Source organism: Neofelis nebulosa, chromosome 2, assembly GCF_028018385.1.
Source record: "Neofelis nebulosa isolate mNeoNeb1 chromosome 2, mNeoNeb1.pri, whole genome shotgun sequence".
Classification (NCBI taxonomy): Eukaryota; Metazoa; Chordata; class Mammalia; order Carnivora; family Felidae; genus Neofelis; species Neofelis nebulosa.
In genome coordinates this window covers 87,847,059-87,870,698 of record NC_080783.1, presented here as the reverse complement: position 1 = coordinate 87,870,698, position 23,640 = coordinate 87,847,059, and the positions used below count along the sequence as shown (strand labels likewise).

The 23,640-nt window shown below is 37.1% G+C and overlaps 1 protein-coding gene across 6 annotated transcripts in view; it reads left to right on the top strand.

Moving 5' to 3' along the window:
• The window catches only part of ARHGAP15 (Rho GTPase activating protein 15), a 573,492-nt gene that overhangs the window by 66,464 nt on the left and 483,388 nt on the right, over window positions 1-23,640 (top strand). For 5 of the 6 annotated variants that reach the window (XM_058694796.1, XM_058694791.1, XM_058694813.1 and 2 more), the window contains exon 3: window positions 9,763-9,831. In XM_058694796.1, coding sequence (XP_058550779.1) covers window positions 9,763-9,831 — 69 coding nt within the window. Of the gene's footprint in view, window positions 1-7,330; window positions 7,455-9,762; window positions 9,832-23,640 lie in introns of all 6 variants that reach the window. The other variant, XM_058694803.1, reaches the window with a different exon arrangement.

Here is a 23,640-nt window from a genome sequence, read left to right as displayed (position 1 = left end):
GCTCTGTGGATCCTTTCCTCTCTTTCATCTTACTCGTGGTGGCAGGTTGGGTACGTTTGCACATCTACCTGAGGACGGCTATGAGTGTTCACAGGTACAATCAAAGGTGGAAAAACACGAGTTTCCCTTTCAGAGAAGGCACAGAGGACAGATATTGTAGAGACAGAAAGAAAAAAATTGTCACTTGTAGTATTATGCAGGCTGCCCATCTAAACCCATCATTGCCTGGCATCTACACACTAAGGGCAAGGATCCAGCCAACTTGTGAGTGGGCACCATGCCATTTGAGCAGATGGGCACGGAAGTCGGCAGCCAGTAGACCATGTATGTGCATCAACGGTGGGTGTTGAGGGCACGATTCCCAGAGGAGAATGTCCTAACAGCTGTCTGGCCTGAGCCAACATACTTACGACCAAGGAAAAGTGCCATCCTTCAATCCTGCTGAGTTGGATTAACCTTCAGAACTAAATCTGCTTTTTCGGCAGCAGAAGGTGAGTTTGGGGTCTCTGAAAACCTCAAAGAATACATAAAGAAAGGAAACTGGAAAGATACAATTAATAGATATTGCCTGAAGCTGCCGAGAGTCTTCATGTGCATATTTTAGATATTTGACCAAAAACCTGTTAAATCTTGAAAGAATGGTACAGCTACGAAAAGCTTTGCCTCCTGCAATGCTTGTAGAAGTGACCTTTACACACAGGCAGAACATTTTCAGTGAGTTAGTACATGTCCAAGCTTTGCATTAAGAAATAATGATGTATGAGGAAAGGTGTCAGCAGACTATAGAAATCTCAGTATGAGTAAATATCTTTGTCACACTTTACTTTTCATGGATCAAACGACATATTATGGATTACTTTCCAAATGATAGAACCTCTTCTTTAGTGATTGAACATATACTTGAAAAAGTATGGCGTAAACTCAATATTTCAACTTAAGCACTTTAGGTCAATGAAAGAGACTTTATATTTGAGACTGAAAATAAAACTTGATTCTAATTTGTTCAGAGTTTTGGACCATTAAACATTATAAAATTAGCTATATGTTGTTTCTGTCCAACATAGTCAAATGGTGACTTGTTTATAATTTGGCTAAACTAGATAGACCATTTTAACAATCTGGGGCCTCAATAATTGTTTGTGTAATATTTTCCTTTGTTTTGAGGTGTTTATGAGATAGTTTTCTTGGTATTGTGTTCTGCTGTCTTGAATCTTTTTATTTAAAAGATAACATGACTTGCAGTTGTGGAGAGAATGTCAGTTTGGCCCAGGTGTTCTATTATTTTTGTTTTTTATCAATGGAGTAATAGCTCTGTTATGAAGAATAAGGGAGGTTTTAAGTAAGCTATATTATGTACTAACAATAGTAATTTTATAGCTGTGGCTCTAACGAAGTATGCAATGCCTTAGATTTAATACCAATGATAGTATTATGAGTAGAATAAAATGTTTATGTGTCTATTTTAGCACGTAGTTTGCCCTATCAATTTGGAATTCATGTCTAAATACGAATGAACCTACAGAGAAAAAAGTAAACTAAAAACTTTTACAAAGACAACACGTAAATGTACTCTGCAGGAAAAAAAATGTAGGAAATTGTATTATTCAGGTATAGCTGTGTTTCTGGCTCTGGCACTTTTTATCTCAAGAGCATGTTTTAAAAGGCTAAAATATTAGTGTGTCCAAGGTCCGTGTGAATGACATTTCTCAATCTGAAAAAAATTCTTGGAGAGAAACATTCTATTGAAAGCATGAAAAAAGAAATGAGAGGACTAAAGGAAACAGTATTTAGCAACAAGTAAGTCTGTGTGCACTTTATATAACTACTTTTTATTTCAACAGGAAGGCGTAAGGTAGTTTGATTTTCTTCTTGGAGGAACATGTGTTTGGGACTAAATAAAGCAAGGGAGAAATATTAGGAAGTTAAATCATTCCAGCAGGTGCTTCTCTTTGGCTGTCTGGGAGATAATAAAGTGTGGTTGAAGCTGAACTTAACTCACCTAGACCTGGCCCAGGATTGAAAGGCTGGTGAACACCACAGATGGCCCAGATGCTGACCAAAGAATATTCAACAAACTGAAAAAACAAAAAACAAACAACAAACCTGAAAAACTTTAATATGTCCTCCAGAGTGTTTTTGAATCTTTCCCTTTTATTTCCTGCAGGGAAATAAAGAGTGTCAGATTTCTGACTGACAAGATAGAGCAAAAGAGGCTTATGGAAGAGGCAAACAAACAAAAAGGGGAGCATTTGCTTATGAGTGCCCACTATGAGAATTGAATGATATCATGGGCAGAGGGAGGAGGCGATTTTAAATGTGAATATACCTGTGGTACATTAAAAAGGAACAAGACAGAAGAAATTGGTTTCTCTATGGTTAATGTCATTACTTCCTATTAAGAATATGAAAAATACATATAGTTAGTGGATGAGTAATTATGATTTTACATGTGTGAACTGGCATGTCTCCACCAACGGGCAAAATTAGAAGATTAAATGCATGATAGGATAATATCTTCATATATTATCTTTTTTTTCCATCCAAAGCGGTTATCTCCCACATACACATGATTTAAAAAATGCAGCCATCATTTAGGGTAATGTTTATTACATTGTAACAACTAAATGAGCTTTTCTTAATTTCTGATTGTGATAGCTTAAAAGAATTTGGCCAAACAAATGAAGATTTGAACATAAGAATTGGGATATATTGAAGGAGTTGGGGGGAGCTTTTGAGAAACTGTGAAGATAACAACTACACTTGACCACAAATTTATTTCTGTTTTTAAATCCAAGTATCCAGGGAGGTTGCTAATGGGAGGTACGCCTCAGAAAATGTACGTGTCTGGGAAAATGCTGCAGCAAACTAATGCTTTTATTCAAGCGATTTTTATTTCAACTCTAAGCCACAAGATATAAACGTTCATCAAAAATGGTAATCTATTTAAAGTCAGAGCTATGTGGAATATTTCATGTTTATGTATAACTTTCATAGGAGACCTTCCTATACCAGGAAAATAATATGCCCAAATTCTGTTATTTTTACTTCATACCAAGTACTAGTCCCACCCATCAGTTTCATATTCTTTAAATAGATTAGAATGAAGAAGAAATGGAAGGAAAAAAAAGAAGACACTTCCAAAAAATGACTTTTTAATTTTTCTTTTTGGTGGAAAACGTATCTAGAAAACTTAATTATGATGTATATAGTAAGAACAAAAAGGAATTTAAAGAAAACTATGCATTGCACACCCTCAGTACTGCATTCTTCCACTTTGTTTTGCACAATTATGAAGCTAGTGTACCTGAGAAGGGGCCAAGAAGGAGTGGGGAGACTAGTAGGTGGAAACAAAGAAGGAGAAACTCATAGATCTGATCTAAAAGTAGTTCAGTGATATATTCATCTGATATGGGGTCCCAAAAATCCAGGTCAGAAGTCATTTGTAATTCAAGATTTTTTTTCCCAATGGTAGCTACAAATCATCCCTATTTACTGAACATTATAAATCAATAGGAAGATGGCATCATTGCAGAAAGATAAGGCCTCACTTTTTCTTCTCTTCAGAGGAGGGACTGCCAACAACTCAGGTATTTATTGGTAAAGCTCAGTTGTTTAAGATTCAGAATATCGTGACAGAAAATAGTTAAGACATAATGGAGTCCACTCTGAAAGAAACTGTGAAGTAACATTCTTTTAAAGTTTATTTGTTTACTTTTGAGAGACACAGAGACAGAGAGAAAGACAGAGAGAGAGAGAGAGAGAGAGAGAGAGAGAGAGAGAGAGAAAACACAAGTGGGGGAGGGGCAGAGATAGACACAGAATCTGAAACAGGCTCCAGCACAGAGCCTGACATGGGGCTCAAATTCACCTGAGCTGAAGTTGGATATTTAACCCACGGAGCCTCCCAGGAGCCCCTGAAGTAACATTCTTAGTACCTAGGCCAGATATACTTTAAATGGTTAAGGTTTCTTTTTACAAAATACTGGAAATAAATTGAAAAGTAGCAATTCATAAAATTCTCAAATGGGAATTGGAAAATAATATTGAAACCAACATTTCATAATGCAAGAGTGTAAAAACTAGGAAAAAAAATCAGGCTGTGGACACTTAGATAAATATGTGGTAGATATACATACATGTCCACTTATGTTTAGAGGAAGGATCTATATACTATTTCAGAACATTTGGAAACAAGAAAGAACAAACATATGTAAAAGCCATATTTTAAGCCTTCCTCAGAAGAAATGCTTCTGTAATTCACAGAGAAAATAATGTATTAAAATAAAGTATCAAGCTACTGATATTATTATTGCTTTTCAAGTTTTCCAAATTTAATGGTTACTTAGGAATTCCCACAGGGATGCCTGGGTGGCTCAGGTGGTTAAGTGTCTGACTTCAGCTCAGGTCATGATCTCATGGTCCTGTGAGTTTGAGCCCCACATCGGGCTCTGTGCTGACAGCTCAGATTCTGATTCTCTCTCTCTCTCTCTCTCTCTCTCTCTCTCTCTCTCTCTCTCTCTCTCCCCCTTTCCCCCTCATGCTCTGTCTCTCTCCGTCTCTGAAAAATGAATAAACCCTAAAAAAAAAGAAAAATTAAAAGAATTCCTGCAAAAGTAAAAAGGATCTAAGATTGAAAAATGGAGCCCACCATTGCTAATACTCTGAAATGTTTCCAGAAGTAATTCGCAGAGCAAAACATAGGTTTTTGGTATCAGATACATTTAAAAAGTCCTGAAGTTCATGAGAAAAAATTAGGACTGTCCAAAATGAAGTACTCTTTTTTGCACTACTAGCATTAGCTGTATTTCATAACATCAACAAACAAGTATGTTTTGAGCATCTACTATTAGAAACTACTAGGTACTAAACAAGAAATGTTTACTGGCTAAATGAATGGTTAATAAGAACATCTGATGTCCTAGGCAGAAATGTTTTTCAAGAAAGTGTCCTGTAAAAATTAGCAAAATTTTCAGATACTAATAATAAGCTATTGATAGATAAACATGTACAAATCTATAAGATTTTCTGTTATTTTATACTACGTATGGCTTAGGAGAGCCTTTGTTTCCTTCAAACTTACCTCACAAAGTTTTGATTGACCTCAAGTGTTCTTTAAATTATTATTTCAATTAAGTAAATTACATAACGACAGCTGTCTTAGAATATCTTAACTTTTTGTCATATCTGTGTATAACAACTAGGCAGGTTTGGATCCAGATTTCCTAAATCATAAGTCTCAGTCAGAGTAATCTGATTTGGGATGATAACACATTTCTGTGCCTAATGCTTAACCGAGAAGAGCATTAAAGCAAAAGACAGGTGATGAAAGTTCTCTTTTTTTCCTCTGCATCTCCATAACTTGGTTGAACATGATAGATTGGCTAGCTTATTGATTTAGGAATGATAAGCAATATTACTTTCCCTAAAGGAAAATTAAGATGATTCATACCAGATTTGAAACTTGATTCTAGCTTCCTGTGTAAACATGTACAAATTTGTAAGTTTGACTCAAATTTGTACCTTGGAAATATCCCCTTATGCATGCAGGAAATCTCAACTTTGTAGTTCCCCAAGAATGTGATGACTGCCTTTATGCGTATACATTATATCCCTGGCAAAGCAATAAAGTACAATATTTAAAGGCTTAGGTATTGGTTAAACAACACCCTTGCCTTTGACTAGCTCTGGATTTTTAAAGTTACTGAAACTGTCCGTGTCTGCGTTTCTACATTAGGAGTGACAATTAAGTATGTTAATTTATGTAAAATACTTAGAACAGTGCCTGACAAATAATAAGCACTGAATACATGTTTACAGACAATAATACTGTACCATTTTTCAATTCGAGTTCTTGTCTATACCATGGACCCAACAGTTCCCTTCAAGGGTGAACTAAGGATGTGCTCAGTAACTGGTCATTTCTGTTCTGAATTCTCATTAAAACTTCTTTCCCAAATTTTAGTCATTCACTTACTACGTTTGTAGGTTTTTTTTTTTTCCATGTTCATGTTGCATACTACATATTATTTATTTAACTGTATCATTTATACTCTATTTTAATGGAAAATATATTCATACCAGTTAAATGTCTTTATGTGATAGGTTTTTCTGCTAAACCTTAAGACTGTGTAAATGATAATTAAAATTAAAACATTCATCAGCTAAAATCATCTCTTGTGCCTCTCGCAATACATACACAACACATCTTAAAGCATTGTCTTATAGGAAAACTTTCTATAGCAACTGGAAGAGAATTTGGAGAGGATGATGGGCCAATACACCCATCAAAATCTAGTAGTGGTAGGACAAAGGAAGGCATGGGTTGGCCATAGAAGAAATGGTAAGGCTGATATAAGAGAATGCCCAGTGCTTATTCATCAGTAGTGTTGAGACATTTGCTTGATACTACTTTCTCTAACATTTAAAGCTTGAGATGTTTTATATGCAAAGAGAATGATTTTTAGCCAAAGACAGGACTAAAGACTGGAAATCCAACAGGTTTCGAAGAAATGGAACAACAACAACAAAAATCCCAGAACTCTTCCACCATTGTAAATTGAATGTAAGACATACAAAATTTTCAGTGAAGATAATAAATCTTAATATAATGACTAACAGTTAAGAGAAGTAAGTTCCAAATGTATAGCAGTATAAAATAAGTGCCTGGTTCCTTAAAAAAGCTTAAATACCAAATATATATGAATATCATATATCATATATAATAATATGTAATATAATGTATAACATATACTATATAATATATGCTAAATAATGTGTATAATTATACTATATACTATATAATATATATTCATTTCAAAATGAATTAAGATCGGGGCGCCTGGGTGGCGCAGTCGGTTAAGCGTCCGACTTCAGCCAGGTCACGATCTCACGGTCCGTGAGTTCGAGCCCCGCGTCAGGCTCTGGGCTGATGGCTCGGAGCCTGGAGCCTGCTTCCGATTCTGTGTCTCCCTCTCTCTCTGCCCCTCCCCCGTTCATGCTCTGTCTCTCTCTGTCCCAAAAATAAATAAAAAACGTTGAAAAAAAAAAAATGAATTAAGATCAACTATCGTGGTTTTATTTAGGGTAATGCTAGCAGCTGTAAAATTCTCTGAAATACACAATGGCTCTAAGAAATAGAAGTTTATTTCTCACTACATTGCAGTTAGAATTCTACAGGAGCTCTCTTGCTACAGCTTTTCTCTAAGTATAAAATTATTCCAAAATAACAAGTTTATTAACTAATACAAAATGAGTTTTCCTGGCCTATGTTTGGCTTTTCTCCACATGGTGATTCAGTCTTCGTTCATCTTGCACCTTCATCGTCCTGCAGGGCCTCTCTCTATGTTTACTGCCAGCCAGCATATGAGGAAAGAAGGAACACAGAGGGAAAGCACTCACTGCTTAGTAGCCTTCAACTGAGAGAGCTTCGCATTGTTTCTGCTCACATCCCATTGGTCCGAATTAGTTTTGTGGCCACTCCTAACTGCAAGGCAGGCTGAGAAATGCAGTCTAGGTATGTGCCCTAGAAAAAGGACACAATTTTGGTGCGGAAGCATCAGGGTTTGTCACAGTCCTCCCTCCCCTTCACCGTATATCAGTTCGCATCTGCCTTCCAATATCTTTCTGCCTCCCCAAAGAAGACAACCAAAACTCTAATGCAGTTACCACATCAAACTCCAATATCAGCATAGCTGGTGATAAACATAACTCTCTCCATCAGGTCAATTTCTCTCCAGGGGGTTAAGGGTTTAGAACTTGAAAAATAAGTTCTCTGTTCTGTTTTCCCCATCACATCCAACAGGCAATGGTGGAGCAAGAACTCCATAACAGGAAACAAGCAAACAAAAGACTCTCATTTGTAAAGGAAATAAATGGTAAACAGCCAACAGTCACTTGACTGAATGATCATTAAAGCCTGCTGGGCAGGCCCTGTGAGACCCTTGCCCTGGCCGCAGAGTCAGTTCCTGGCTCTCCTGGCTCTCCTTTCTGGGATAATTCCCAATGTCCATTGTTCTCCAAGGTTTCTGGCGCTGTTCTCCACAGGCTCTTCCTTCTCTGCTATCCCCCACTGGCAGCATCTAAAGTGAGCTTTGAAGAGAATGGTTTCCTTGGAGGTTGTACTGCCTTCATAATGCAGTTTTGTGGGGCAAACGTGGGGATCAAGGGTTGTATGGAGTCACAGGTTTTTTTTAGGTCAGGCTTCTGTTTTCTTTGGTAATACGATTCTCTCAAAATCTTAACAGACATTGATTTAATTCCTTCAGTCAGTTACATGTGCCAGTAACCAGATTCAAAGACATCCGAAGTTCTTTTCTAGGCACTTGGCAGACCCACTTTATTTCTTTAATACCTCACACTCATCCCCCAGTCTCTCTCTTTCTCTTTCTCTCTCATTCTTTCTTTTCCTACTTCCCTGTCCTGTCCCCCTTTCCCTACCCTCCTCTCTCTTGTTCATGTAAAATACTGGAAAATTCCTATCTAGTAAAATAGTATTATTAATTATAGCTTCTGTTGAAGTTATCAAACAATACAGGATTTCATTATAAATTCCTTCTTTTTCTCTTTTTGTTTTATTATAGAATCTGCCTTTGATGCTTTGGTAGAAACAATAAGGCATTTTTAAAATGCTGTTCCTAAAACACTTAGCTATTTATTATTGTGTGTTTAAATACATCTGTAGAAGAAGACATGAAAATTAATAGAACATTGACTTCAAAAAAGCTGAGTTCATATAATAAACACAATGTGTTTCAATATTAAATATTTTGTTCCAGTTACTATTACAGCATTGCAACTCACCCTGAAATATAGAGGTATAAAACACTGATTTTTTTTTTATGCTGACAGAACTTGGTCAAAAATTCAGATAAGACATATCGGGAACAGCCTATTTTACTACACAGTGTTTGAGGCTTCTACTAGGTCTTGAAACATGGGGGGGGGGTGTGACTCAATAGCTGGCAGAGGGAAACATCAGAAGATACTATACTCCTATGACTGGCGGTTGGTAGCTCAAACCTCAGCTAGCCTCTTAGCCAGAAAACCTAAGGCCTCTCCTTGTGCTCTCTCTGTGTGAGATGATTTGCGCTTCATCACAACATGGTGAATATTTTCCAAATGAGAGGGTTCTAAAAGAACATGACATTATTATGCTCTAATATTTTTTTTAATTTTTTTTAACGTTTATTTATTTTTGAGAGAGAGAGACAGAGCATGAACGGGGGAGGGGCAGAGAGAGAGGGAGACACAGAATCGGAAGCAGGCTCCAGGCTCTGAGCCATCAGCCCAGAGCCTGACGCGGGGCTCGAACTCCCGGACCGCGAGATCGTGACCTGAGCCGAAGTCGGACGCTTAACCGACTGAGCCACCGAGGCGCCCCTATGCTCTAATATTTTAAATCATGTAGTGTCACTTACTTCTGCCATACTTTTTTTATTGAAACAGTCATAAAGCTCTTCCCAGGTTCAAAATGAAAGAACATAGACCCACCACTTGTGAGGAAGGGTATCAAGGTTACATGGTAAAAGGAGTATGTGGAACAGGAGATATTGTTGCAGTCAGCCGTCTTTGAGTACACATTTAATTCAAATTAGTTAACGTCCAAAACATTTACTTTTCATTTTATATCTACTTTGACTTCTTGAATGAATTTGAATATGGTTATGTATCTGTGTACTTTTACTAAAATATGCTCTTTTAAATCATTTAAAGCTTGTTTTGAGAAAAATAATATAATCATATCTAATGTCAATATTTTTGCAGATATCCCGACACAGGAGGAATCATTCACAACATGTCTTGAAAGATGTCATTCCTCCATTGGAACAATTGGTAAGTGATGATTTCCCTGCAATACTGTATTATTTATCTACTGCTACAGAATAAATGATTCCCAACTCACCAGCTTGAAACCGTACACATTATTGTCTCCTGTTTATGTGGGTGAGGAATCTGGGTGTGGCTTAGCAGAGTCCTTTAGTTCAGAGTCTTTCAAAAGATTGCAATCACACGTTAAGTCAGAATTGGGGGTCACATCTGAAGGTTTGACTGGGGAAGCCATTGGCTTTCCTGTTCATGCACATGGCTGTTGGCAGGGTTCAGCTCCTTCAGGGATGTGGTCCAGGGGCTGCTCTTAGTTTCTTGACACATAGACTTTGCCAGTATGGCAGCTTCCTTCTTCAAAGCATGCAAACTGAGAAGGCAAGGGATTCTGTTAGCAAGATAGAAGGCAAAATCTCTTGTAACCTAGTCATGGTAGTGATATCCTGTCAACTTTTCCATATTCTCTTGGTCAGAATTAAGTCACTAAATCCAATCCACACTCAAGGAGAAAGGACTACACCGGGCTGTGAATAACAGGAAGCAGAGATTATTTGGGGCTTACTGCAAATTTTGGCAAATTTTTTAAGAAAAAAATTAATCCCTTACCAGCAGATTATAAATCTGTGAAAGCAGGAATTTTTTGTTTCCATTTTTTTTTATTGTTGTATCCTAATGACTAGAAGAATGCCTGAAACATTGTAAGTAAAATGAATGAAGTTCATTTTTTGGGCTTTCTCATCCTCAGCACCAAAAATGTTTATTTATCTAGCTCAGTTCTCTTATGTTCTTTAATTTTGCATGTTCTAGATCTCCCATCTCCACTGTATTACTTTCTTTGCCTTAGAATAAAAATTCCTTACAAGAATTGCCTACCTCTATTGTTGTCAATTTCTCTCCTCCTTTATCTGTTGAACCAACTCAATTTAGGCTTCTTAAAATTTTTTTTAATGTTTATTTATTTATTGATTGATTTTTGAGAGACAGGAGACAGACAGAGTGCAAGCAGGGGGAGGGGCATAGAGAGAGGGAAGCACAGAATCTGAAGCAGGCTCCAGGCTCTGAGCTGTCAGCATGGAGCCTGATGCAGGGCTTGTACCCACGAGGAGCAAGATCATGATGTGAGCCCAAGTCGGATGCTCTACTGACTGAGCCACCCAGGCGCCCCTTTTTAGGCTTTTATCCCAACCACCAATCTCCTATCAAGGTCATCAATTTTGTCCATAGTACTAAATCCATTGGTAGAGTCTCATTTCTTTCATTAGATCTGAGAATTTAACCCATCTGATGTCTCTTTGAAGTATTTTCCTTATATAAGTACCAGTAAACTACTTTCTCACGGGTCTCCAATTAATTAAATAGACATCCACTTTCCATTTCCTTTGCTGGTTCATCTTCGTCTTAGAGCTCAACTTAACTTCTTTTTCTTTATATTTCTTCCCTACAGTGTATCATTCAGTGCTATGGTTTTATGTACTGTGTTACACTAACCACTTCTCCAGCATGGACCACTGCTCTAAACTCTAGTACTATATATTGTGGCATATTCATTTATATATCGGACATACATCTCAAACTTAACATGTCCTAAACTGATCCTGATGTTCTCTCAAACTTGCTACTTTCAATCTGCTCCATTTTACTAGATGGAGTAAACTAACTCCATTCTTCCAGGTTCTTCAGTCAAAACTTTTAAAGTCATCTTTGTCTCCTTTGTTTTTCTCATGAAATAAACTTAAACGTCTGTTAGGCTGTTTGCTCTACCTTCAGAATATATCCAGAATCTGGGGCGCCTGGGTGGCGCAGTCGGTTAAGCGTCCGACTTCAGCCAGGTCACGATCTCGCGGTCCATGAGTTCGAGCCCCGCGTCAGGCTCTGGGCTGATGGCTCGGAGCCTGGAGCCTGTTTCCGATTCTGTGTCTCCCTCTCTCTCTCTGCCCCTCCCCTGTTCATGCTCTGTCTCTCTCTGTCCCAAAAATAAAAATAAAAAACGTTGAAAAAAAAAAAATTTAAAAGAATATATCCAGAATCAGCTCTCTTCTCACTATGTCATCTCTCACCTGATTGAACGCAATTGGCTCCAACTAACATGCCACTTCTACCCCTGCTTTCTACGTTTTATTTTCAACACAACAGCCAGAGTGATCTTGTTAAAATGTAAGTTAGGTGATGCCACTGCTTACTTCAGATTCCTTCTGGCCTCCAGCATCTTCCAGGGAAAACACCGAAAATCATCCTGGGTTCACCAGATTCTACAGGTGTCAGCTATGGCTCTGGCCTCACCTTTCTCCTTCTTCTCCTCGTTCATTCTGCTCCAGCCAAGCTGACCTCCTTACTTCTCTCACAGGACCCTTATACCAGCTCTTTCCTCTGCCTGGTACAAAATCATTTATTTTGGGCCCAGAAACTTGCAAGGCTTATTCTTCATTTGCTTGGAATCTCTATTCAAATATCATCTTTTAAGATGGGTCTTTCCAGGGAATGTGGGTGGCTCAGTTGGTTAAGCATCTGACTCTAGATTTCAGCTCAAGTAATGATCTGACAGGTTTGTGAGTTTCAGCCCCTCATCAGGCTCTGCACTGGCAGCATGGAGCCCACTTGAGATCCTTTCTGTCTCTTTCTCTGCCCCTCCCTGGTGCTCACACTCTCTCTCTCTCAACATAAATAAGTAAACTTAAAAAAAAGATGGATCTTTCATAATATTCCTTAAAAAAAAAAAAGAAAATCCACTATTTCCATCACACTTTTTTCTCCTACCCTAAATTATTTTCTCCATAGAACTTGCTACCATGTGGCATATTATACAATTTCTTTTTATTTGTTTGTTACCTCATTAAAATGTTCTATGAGAGCAGAGGTATTGTCTCCTATGTCCATAACTCCATTTCCATGATTGTAGCACTTGCTAGAACATGCTAAGAACTCAGTAAATGTGTGTTAAATTAATGCACAAATGAAGCCGTTAATGGCTTTTGTTTTTACTTTCAAGTTTATAATACACAGATCTATAATTTTTTCTTTTCATTATCTCATTCTATATATTTTTTTGTTTATTTGTTTTATTTTAAGAGAGAAAGAGTGAGTGGGGAAGGGGAAGAGAGCAAGGGGAACAGAAGATGCAAAGTGGGCTCCACACTGAAAGCAGCAAGCCTGATTCGAGGCTAGAACTCATGAGCCATGAGATCATCACCTGAGCTGAAGTTGGATGCTCAACCAACTGAGCCATCCAGGCGTGCCTCTTATCCTCTATCTTAAAGTGTTAACTAGTCATTTATTCTACTGTGTCTCCTTGTCATCTCAGAAGTGAAATCTCCCAGATTGAACCCATCAGGACCTTCTTCCAAAACTGTTTTCCCTTTCTATCAAGCCTATCGTTATGAGTAGCAAACACATCCAAGCTTAGAAGAAATTTTCTTGCATCCTCTTTTTTTGTCTATGGCCCATCAAATAAGTCACCATTTTCCAAAGCAGTTTCTCTGCAATGTGTGTGGTACCCACATTTTTCTTTATGGTTACACACACACATCCTTGCCCAGGCCTTCAATTCTTCTGATCTCACCGCCCCTCCCCCAACCCTCCCATGTACTCTACTGTGCCCCTTCCAATGATCCCGTGTAGCAATTCTACACAAATCTTCTTTAAACAGTACCTTCATTACTTCATTTTCCTTGTCCAGGCATTTAAGAGCTTCCTATTTTCTATAACATCAAGTCTATAGACTTCTTTCATGATCCCTGATTTATCTTATTTATTATCTGTTCTCAAATAACATACCCTCAGGCTAGGAGTGGTAACATGATTAAGACAGGGCTCTTACCCTGAAGGAGCTTGGATTTTCTGTAACAATTATTTCCTTAATCTCAGCACTCTTTTGTGTTGTTCACCCCTAGTTCATGGGTAATAGACTTGCTCCACAGCTAGATTTTAAATGCTTTGAAGTTAGGGGTCATGACTTGTATTTTCTTTATTATATCATACATACGTTTACATTGCTTTTGAGACTAGGGTTTGTTCAGAAAAGACGTGTCTGTCAATTGATTTAATACTAAGATATTAAAGTTGTGTTAAAATTATATTGTTGATTCAGATGTTAACAAATATATGTATGTTTGCTGTTTATAGAGAAAGATGATTTTTTCAATTTAATTAGATGTAACAATACCTTGTTTTCAAAATTAATTACTTGGGTCTCAACTTAGCATTTTCTCTGTGAAGTATTTCTCTGATTCCTCAAATTTGAATCAGGTTAATCCTTTATTGTGTGTCCCTAGTAGCTTGACCTTGCTTCTATCTCTAAATTGCCTCTTTCAATAATCATACTAAAGTTGCCTGTTTCCTTTTCTCTCTCTCTTATTGAACTGTAAGCTATTTGAAGGGAAGGCTATGTCTCACTCACTTTTTTATTAGGATTTCATATAAGGCCTGGCAAAGTGTAGTTGTCTAGTGAATAGGAAAGCAATTGTATTTATTTTCCATAAATTTGTATTATGGAACAAACAAAGTACATATAAATAATTAAAAGAGATGAATATTTGGGGTGCCTGGGTGGCTCAGGGGGTTAAGTGCCTGACTCTTGACTTTAGCTCAGGTCATGATCTCACGGTTTGTGAGTTTGAACCCTGCATTGGGCTCTATGCTGACAGAGTGGATCCTGCTTGGGATTCTCTTTCCCTCTTTCTCTGTACCTCCCCTGCTCATGCATGCTCTTTCCTCTTTCTTTCAAAATCAATCAATTAATTAATTAATTAATTAAAAAAAGAGCTGTGTATTTGCGATATAGCAAATGCAAATGTTTTCTCTGAAGTATTTGATGAAACATGGCAGAAGTTGGGCTGAAAATGGAGCTATGTGAGTGTGTGTTTAATATCAATATAGACATGCAATTAGATATGTGATCATATATGTGCAAATATATACATAATTATATTTGATCAATGCCTTAAGGTGTCTTAAAATTTTTACATAAAATATATATTAATTGTGAATTTTAAAAAGTTGAATTATGATTATTCAAATTGAATCAATAACTAATAACATATTTGTGCTATGCCTATATTTCAAACACATTAGACTATTCAGAATTAGTTTTGTCAACTTACTTTCCTAGCATTAAGATTAGTTGGTTGGTTCACTGGTCTATATTTGGCTGTCTTGACTCTGAAATAGTTTTGTCAATTTAGTTTCCTAACATTAAGATTATTTGTTGGTTTACTGGTGTATAGTTGGCTGTCTTGACTCTGAATCTTCAGTTGTTCAAGAATAAATGAAACTGATTTTGAATATCCCAAATGATGGATAGTATATTAATAGATAGTACATATATGTGCTTAATATTCTATTCTAGGTCAGACGACTTTGGAAAGGTGGCATTGGGAAGCATGGCTAAATAGAAAGAAAGAAACCACAATTTTTTAAGCTCTTTAGTTTTCAATCTCTCTCAATCTGTCTCTCTCTCTCTGTCTGTGTTACACACACACACACACACACACACACACACACACCACTAACTCTATAAACACTTTTGGAACTGTCAGCCAATTTACTACCTATTCCTGACATCAGTTTCCCTAGATTCTGAGTACTGCTCATTTTACTCTGTCTTGTGAACACAGGTTATATTCAACTTTTATCAATCAATCTCCATTTAAATTAAATTACTTATTTAATGTTATTTTAAAGGCAGAAATGCTTCTTTTCCCCACATCTCTTGCTTATGAATAACCCCATTATGATGGGCAATGACAAAATAATCACCAATTTCCTCAAACAACACATTCGGACCAACTTTTAACTATCCATTAGGATTCATGCCAAGACTTCAATTATCTTCCAGAACCTCTAAAGTTCTCTTTCTATCTGACTAACTTAACTTTATATTATTTTTACCTGGACACACTTATTTTTCCACACAAACCTTGTATGTTCCTCATTTCCATCTCCACTACATTCCTTCCTTCCCACTATTGCTTCTGGAGTCAGCTAGAGGCTCTCTCAGTACTTTCTCTTAACAGTACCAACCAGGATGAACTACTATATAATAATATACATTACTATGCAATAATATACATTAAAACATTTTAGAAAATAATACAGTTCTTTAAGTTGGTGCTGTTATTATTTTTACCAAATGGATTTTTTCAGCTTATTTATGTCCAACATTTTTTGCTGTACAAATCTCATAGTTTTTATTTCTTATATTCAGAACTCCCCTGAACATTTTCTAGAAATCATGAGAAGCCTTGGCTTTAAGTATAACTGGCAAAGGTATCTCATTAGATCCACACTCTTGGAGAAAAATGATTCACATTACAAAAGTGGAATCTGCCATGGTGGGTCCACCAATAGACACTATCACCCTCTGGTAGCCATGCCTCACCTCTCAGTGTTCCCTTTAATGAAGTGGATTATGATCAACAGGGTTAAACAGAAGCATAATGCATTTGTTTTGAATATTGGCAAAAATACATTTCTGGTTGGAGTCTAAAATCTCTAAAACTACCCAGTTCACTGACAGGTGACGTCATTCATGCCACATGGTATACAAATCCATATGCTGTCAACGCAAGAAACCTAAATTATTTTCTGAGAATCCGTATGGTGGCTTAACAAGTGCTGTAATGCAGCAAAGATTTTAAACATGAAATGTCAAATATACTAATAGGCATTTGTTTCTTGATCTTGTATATTCCCTGTTTTAACTGTTCATGATATCTAATTATTTTCAGGGCATTTTTCCTTTTTCCCTTAAAAAATTGCTTGACAAAAATAACCATGTTTATAACATGCTAAATTTTTATCATCTTTATTTTTATCAAAAGAGTATGAGACAGTGTATGGATAACCCTGCAGGAGTCAAAAGCCTGTGGCAGGTTTTAGAGAATCATCTGCTGCCTCCTGAGCTGGGAGGATTTGTAGGATGGAACTCAGGAAGTTGCCATGGCTTGGGGGCAAAGCAGGCTTTTGCAGATAAACCTTAAGTCTCAGATTCTACCTTTTGGAGCCAAATATCATTTTGTGGATTAATTAATACTTGTGAGGGCTTTGAGGATGAAAAACATTGTAAGCATACAGTGTTTTCTTATTTTAAAACAAAAGACAGCCACTTTGGGGGAATAATTCTATTGATCAGACTGTGCTTTCTTTAAATTGCAAAAAATTTCCAAAAGCTCTCTAGGCTTTCAAAATATTACTTCAGTAAGATAAAATTAGCTTTTCTGAAATAACATCCTCCCATATTTTCAAGTTAGTAGTGTGTTGATAATATGTGATATAATTTAATAACTCTAATAGAAACCATCCCCTGGTTGTCATTGTTTTACGTGCCCTTCCTTTTCTCCAATGGAAATGTCTATTAATTCCTGGATTTGTTGAGGCCGTCCCTGTGCTAGGTGCCGTGTTAAGTTTGGGGTAAGTAATCATATGCTAAGTATTCATGTCCTTTACTCAAGGAGCCTGAAATCCAGGAATGGAGAGAAGTATTAAACAAGTAAAGGAAGGCATCATTCTTTAAATACAAATTACAAAACATACCATGGAGGAAGAAAAATAAGCTTCTATGAGAGGGGGCTAACCTACCCTGGATTAAGTAGTCATAAAAGCACTCTTTGAAAGGGGGCATTTAAATTGAGATTGCAGGATACATAGGGTTTGTCAAGCAAAGAACTTGAAGAAGGTTGTGAATAGGAGGAACAGCAAGTGTGAAGGTCTGGAGGTCAGAACAAAGTTAAGCCCCTTTGAAAAACTACAAGAACACCACACTCACTAGAATATGGTGAACAAGGGAAATGGGTCAGGGGGTGTAGGGAAAGGGAGGCATTGCTCAGATGAAGAAGGGCCTTCAGGTGATGTTAAGGGGATTAGAAGCCATGAAAACACAGAAACAGGTTACAATAACACCTCCTATCCACATTTGAATTTCATTTAACTCTAGTGTAGAGAAAAGAACACACACAACAACAACAATAGCAAAGGCTATTAACATTAAGCAATGCTTTTTTCCTTACTGCCTAGACCAAATTAGGTTATAACAAAACAATTGAATTATGCTAATAAATTGCCCAGACAGGAACCTGGAAGACCATTCCTTTCTGAATTCCAATGACAGGGAAAGAAAGAACAACATATTTAAATCAAGGACATGAAGAAGTCGAATTTATGGAAGAAGAAAGAAACTGAGGATGAGGAAAGAGAGGTGGGATACAGGAAAAGCCTCCAGAAGACTGAAGAAAATTCTTGAGACACAAAGAACTACCCTCATCAGTCTGATTCCCCAACAGAACCTGGGCCTTTTTGGTGGAGGCAAAATGAAACACACTGGTTAAAAGATGAAAGGCTCAGGAAGAAGCCACGGAGTTCTTAAACATCCAATAGCAGTTTTTTCAAGATGGCATTTTGATGAGTTAGGGGTAAATAAATCAGAGACATGTGGGTAAAATTTCCCTTGAAATACACAGGGGTTTAAAATGATGGGGAAAAGCATTTGGCAAAACAGAATATGTGCTTTGCCAAACCCAGCATTTGAAAACCAGTTCAAGACATTCAGCAGAACCCCAAAGCCTAACCCCGAGAAAGTGAGATGGGCAGGATGTCCATGAAAGCATTGCACAACATGTATACTAATGGGTGTAAATAAGGGCAATGAGCAACCATGCCTAACTTGGAGACCTGAAATCAAGACAGCCTCTCTGAGAGTGCTTACTTGCTCTTTGCAGACACCTCTTGTGTATGATAGAGAATAATTTTTCTTTGCTTTTCTTCTGTTCCCCTTTTCATGTCATCACTGTGTCCAACTTGAATTTTGGTTTACCACTCTTTACAAGTATGCACACAGTCAATTATGTATTTACATGAGGCCAAAACACCATATTTCTTTCTTGATCTATATGTAAAGTAGTTCTAAAATTAAGCATTTATTTTTTTTTTAATTAGTGCTTTATATGATATACAGATAAGCTGGATTTTTAAGGTGATTTTTTTCTCTGCTTTTGTTTCCATTCTTTTTTTTTTTTTTTTTTGAGAGTAAGCATAAGAGTGGAGGAGAGGGGCAGAAAGAGAGAGAGAAAGAATCTTAAGGAGGGTCCATGGTCAGTGCGGAGCCCAACATGGGGTTCTATCCCACCACCCTGGGATCATGACCTTAGCCAAAATTCAAGAGTTGGACACTTAACCATTGAGCTGCCCAGGCATCCCTCGTTTCCATTCTTAATGGATTGTGTCACCTGCAGGTCCATAAACATGGTCAGCTGATCTGATATTGCAATAAATCCAGAGCCAGTATAGAAATAATTGGAGACTAAGAAGAAAAATGTAAGCAATGAGTCCCATAGAAGAAAATGGTCACAAGATGTGACCTGAAGACCATGTCACAAGAAGGAAAGCCAATGGAGATATATAGGATACGTATATATAGCATGGTGATTATAGTTAATAATATTGTAGTATATAGTAGAAATTTACTAACAGTAGATCTCAGGTGCTCTCACCACAAAAAAAGTTTAAAGAAGGTAACTATGTGAGGAGATGGGTATGTTAATTAGCTTGACTATAGTAATAATAATTTTTCTATACATATCATCATGTTGTACACCTTAAGTAAATACAATTTTTACTTTAAAAATAAAAAAAAATTAGTTAAAAAATAAAACCAATGGAAAGAACAACGAAGTATATTTATGTGGGTAGTGGACAAGTAAAGAAGAGATTTCATAAAGAAAGAGAAGCAGTATTGGGGGGTAAAATGATATAACCGGATGTGTGCTTTTTAATACAAATCATCTAAACAAACAAAATTATCAGCAAAGTACTGTGATCTCTAAAAAGTTCAGGGAAAAATATAGCAGTTTCCTTACTACTAAATAGGAAAATACTTAAATGCTAAATCTGTTTGAAAGCTATGGTGGCCCAGGGTTGTGGTTATAAAGAGATATGCTGAGTTATCATAGAGGAAGATCAGTCAGTCATACAGAAAGTTCCACAGGGTGGCACTACTTTAGAAGGCTCAGTCCAGTTCAGAGCAGGGGGCCCGCCTCAGCTTTGTGGATCTAGAAAAACTTTATTTATCAATGATCATGATGCCTTGGGACTAGCTCACAGTAACCAAATTTGTAAGAAGCTCATGTATAAACAATAACTCTGATTTGTAAATTTATAATGGGAGACACACTAATATTGACTGTTTAAGTCACCAATGTTGTACCTCAGAGGATCTCAGAAGCTGAATTAGGAGTCAGAGGTTGCCAGTGAACACAGAATCATAACAAAGAGTAAAAGAACAATAACTTAAAAACATCAACAGAACAAATATTTGTAAAGCATAAGGGCTGTGTGATTCTGGTGTTAAAAGTCACAATCCTTTCTCATCAAAATCTGGAGAAAGTCTTTAGATTCAGTTCATTTCTATTCATAAAGATGCATTTTCACAGAATTCTTGTGGTGGACTGTTGTAGATGAAAACCTATTCTTTTCAAGTCTACTTCTTTTATCTGAGAACAACATGAAGTCTTCACATAATAAATTGCGATGTCTGTACTTATGGTTACAGGCTGGTCTTTCTTCCACGATTGTTACCATTAATCAAAGGTTGTCTTCTGCTCTCCTGCCTTGTCTATAGCCTCCAACTTAGGTTGATAAACAGGTGCTATCTGGGTATCCCACAGCCATTCATTCTTCTCATCTGTATCTCAGCACAGTTGTGTCTGCTGAGTGCTTCTTCAATGCTAGCAGACTGGCTGGCATCCAATCCGGACAAATTGCTGATCTTCCCTGCCATTTAACATTAAAAAATAGGGTGTCGAAGGGACATTGGACAAATTGCTTAAGAAGCCAGATTCAGCATCTAAAGATTGGTTGACATTTCTTAAGTATACAGAGTTTAGGGAGTACTTTTACTTCAAGGGAATTTCAGGTTGGCCTGGAACTTGCCATATAATATCCTAAACTTAGATATAAAACTGTAAAGAATTTTGTAAATTACTAGAGATAAGACCATCCGAGCCTAAGATGACCAGCATACTCAACTGTAATTGAAAGATTAACATCCCTTCAATCCATGAGATTAACACAAAGTAGGAATAAATACTTAATGAATATGATACTATATGTACATCCACAGACAAAATACATAGCGATCTTCTGCTTGTCCTAATACTCCTTTCAGCTCCTATGATCCTTCCAGAATAACTGATTTCTAGTGCCTGAAATACGGTGGGGTATTTCAAAGTATCATGACAAGAAATAATGAAGAGTGAAGTGTTGCTTGCAGCATTGGACTTACAATAATGCAGTGTTTTCAGTGTAGGAAGACTGGTTGGAATGTTCTGTTCCAGGGCAGAAGCTGGCTTGAGTTGCTGAGATGACTAGATGGGGTGTGGTATCCATTCTGCAAACGAGAGGAACATGAGTGTTTTTGAATGTGAGCTCACAAGCATATAAGCTTTGATAAGATTAAGAGTGTCCTATTAATCTTTGCAGTCCCATTGTGAGCCGAGCAGATGATATTAAAGGGGAAGAGGATGTTACTAATTGAAAATATATTGAAGGGATGAATGAGTGTACATGAAGTATCGAAGAGGTAATTGAGAAGAATGGACACCTGATCCCAGAAATGGGAATGTGTGCATGATGATTGTACATGTATATAACCATGTGTAAATACATGTAGATATGTAAACATACATATGGCAGTAGTAAGTGTAGTAAGAGTATGTAGTAGGATGATTATTAGCTACCTCTAATGACCTGAAAGGCAGCCTGGACTTTGGGAGATGACATAGGAGAAGAAAACTAACTTGCTCTTCACCCCTCTTCTTTCCTTTTTCCTGGGCCTCTGTGTGGTCATGCCTGGAAACTCTATTGCCTTGACTCAAGATCATGGGAACTGGCTCAGCCTGTTTGATGGCAATGATGTTACACTGATAGAGCCCTGACATGAGAAATCCAGTCCCTGGTCTTAATCTCAGTATTCTGAAAAAGTCCAGCAGTGTCTGGAGAAACATTTCTTATGTGTTCAGGGAGAGAGAATTTTAAAGTCTGTGTCTCAAGCTGGCTTGTGTTTGCTTCTTTCTGAAAGAGTTATTAGTTTTGGGTTTTTTTTTTCCCATTTTGAATTTCCCTTCCCTTTTTAAAGAAATGATCATCAACAATACATTCTGGGCACTAAACCTCCACCCACTGGTCTTTTGGTGAATTTTTTGGCAGGGAAAAGGCAATATTCTTAGTTGAGAATGCATGCATCAATTTTTATGATGGTTTGAGAGGTTTTGTAGCTTTTTGACAGATAAATTCAGGCTTTTGTAACTACTTTATTTTCATCAGAAGAAAGCTTTAATAAAACAGTAAATTTTGTCTGTGCTTACACAACAAAATTTCTCAATATACATTACTAAAGAAAGGGACTGTCTCGGTGATGCTAATTGCTACTGAGAACATCCTTCTTCCAAACACTTGTAAAAATCAGTAATGCCCAGAGTTAAACACTGAACTTATTACATGGGCTTTAGGGGGTAGACAAACAAAATTTTCTGGCACCGCAAAAAAAAAGGACAGTATACGTGGAATAAAAGGTGGGAAAAACAAACAAATAGTTGCATCCAAGTACCAAAAAGACACCACTGAGCATCACAATTCTGAAAATTATCCAAGAGACCTCCACAGACTCTTTTAGACTGTAGAGAACATGCTGAAGTAGAAGAAATTTTCTGGAAATGTAGATATGTGGAAAAAACTTTGCTGTGAATCCTTATTAGTATCTTCATCATTGTTATTAAAGTGCATTCGTCAAATATATTTTTAAAGGCAAGTACTGTGCTATGTATTAGGAATATCATAATGAACAATTAGAAGAAAAGATCTCACCTACATCAGAGTGAGTCTTGTAAATAGCCAATTCATGAACTGGTGAGATTTTAGTGGTTTGGGACAATTCATTTATCCCCAAGTATCCGTTCCTTTCACCTGACGTATGCAGATGGATGTTTTGGCTTTTTCACTATTCTATAAAGATTAACAAAAACATTAGAATAGTCACTCATGCATCCACTAATTTGTTTAAACAACATTTATAATTGTGATTATTGGTGTCAGCAAGTACTATAGGTGCTGGGAATCCAGGAGTGAAAGGCAGAGTCACAGCACAGGTGCAGGTACCACCACATACAGTAGTCCCCATAGTTCACAGTTTCGTTTTCCACGGTTCTGGTTCCCCATGGTCCATAGAATCCAGAAGTAGGTTATCCTCCTTCAGATGTACATACCATTAGAAGGTCAATAGTAGCCCAACGCTATGTCACAGTGCCCACATCATTCATCTCATTTCATCTCATCATGTAGGCATTTTGTCATCTCACCTCATCACAAGAAGGATGAGTACAGCACAATAGGATGTTTTGAGAGATAGACTACGTTCGTATAACTTTTATTATGGTATATTAGTATAATAATTATTTTATTATTAGCTGTTGTTAATTTTATTATGCCTAATTTATAAGTTCAACCTTATCTCAGATACGGATGTATAGGAAAGAACATAGTATATATACAGTTCGGTGTGATCCATGATTTCAGGCATCTACTGGGCGTCTTGGTGTATATCCCCTGCAGCTCAGGGGGGACCTCTGTAAATGGACAACTACAGTATGACCCAATAAGTGCTGTTATAGTGATAATGGCAGAATGAAAATGGGGATTCAGGGCAGGGACACCTAAAAGAGATTACAGAGGAATCTTGGAAGGATCCTATAACAATACACAGATAAATTGAATTTTAAAGTAGATTTAATGCATTTAGGAGTTTATGAGATGGAGACATGGTGGGGTGGAGTACTA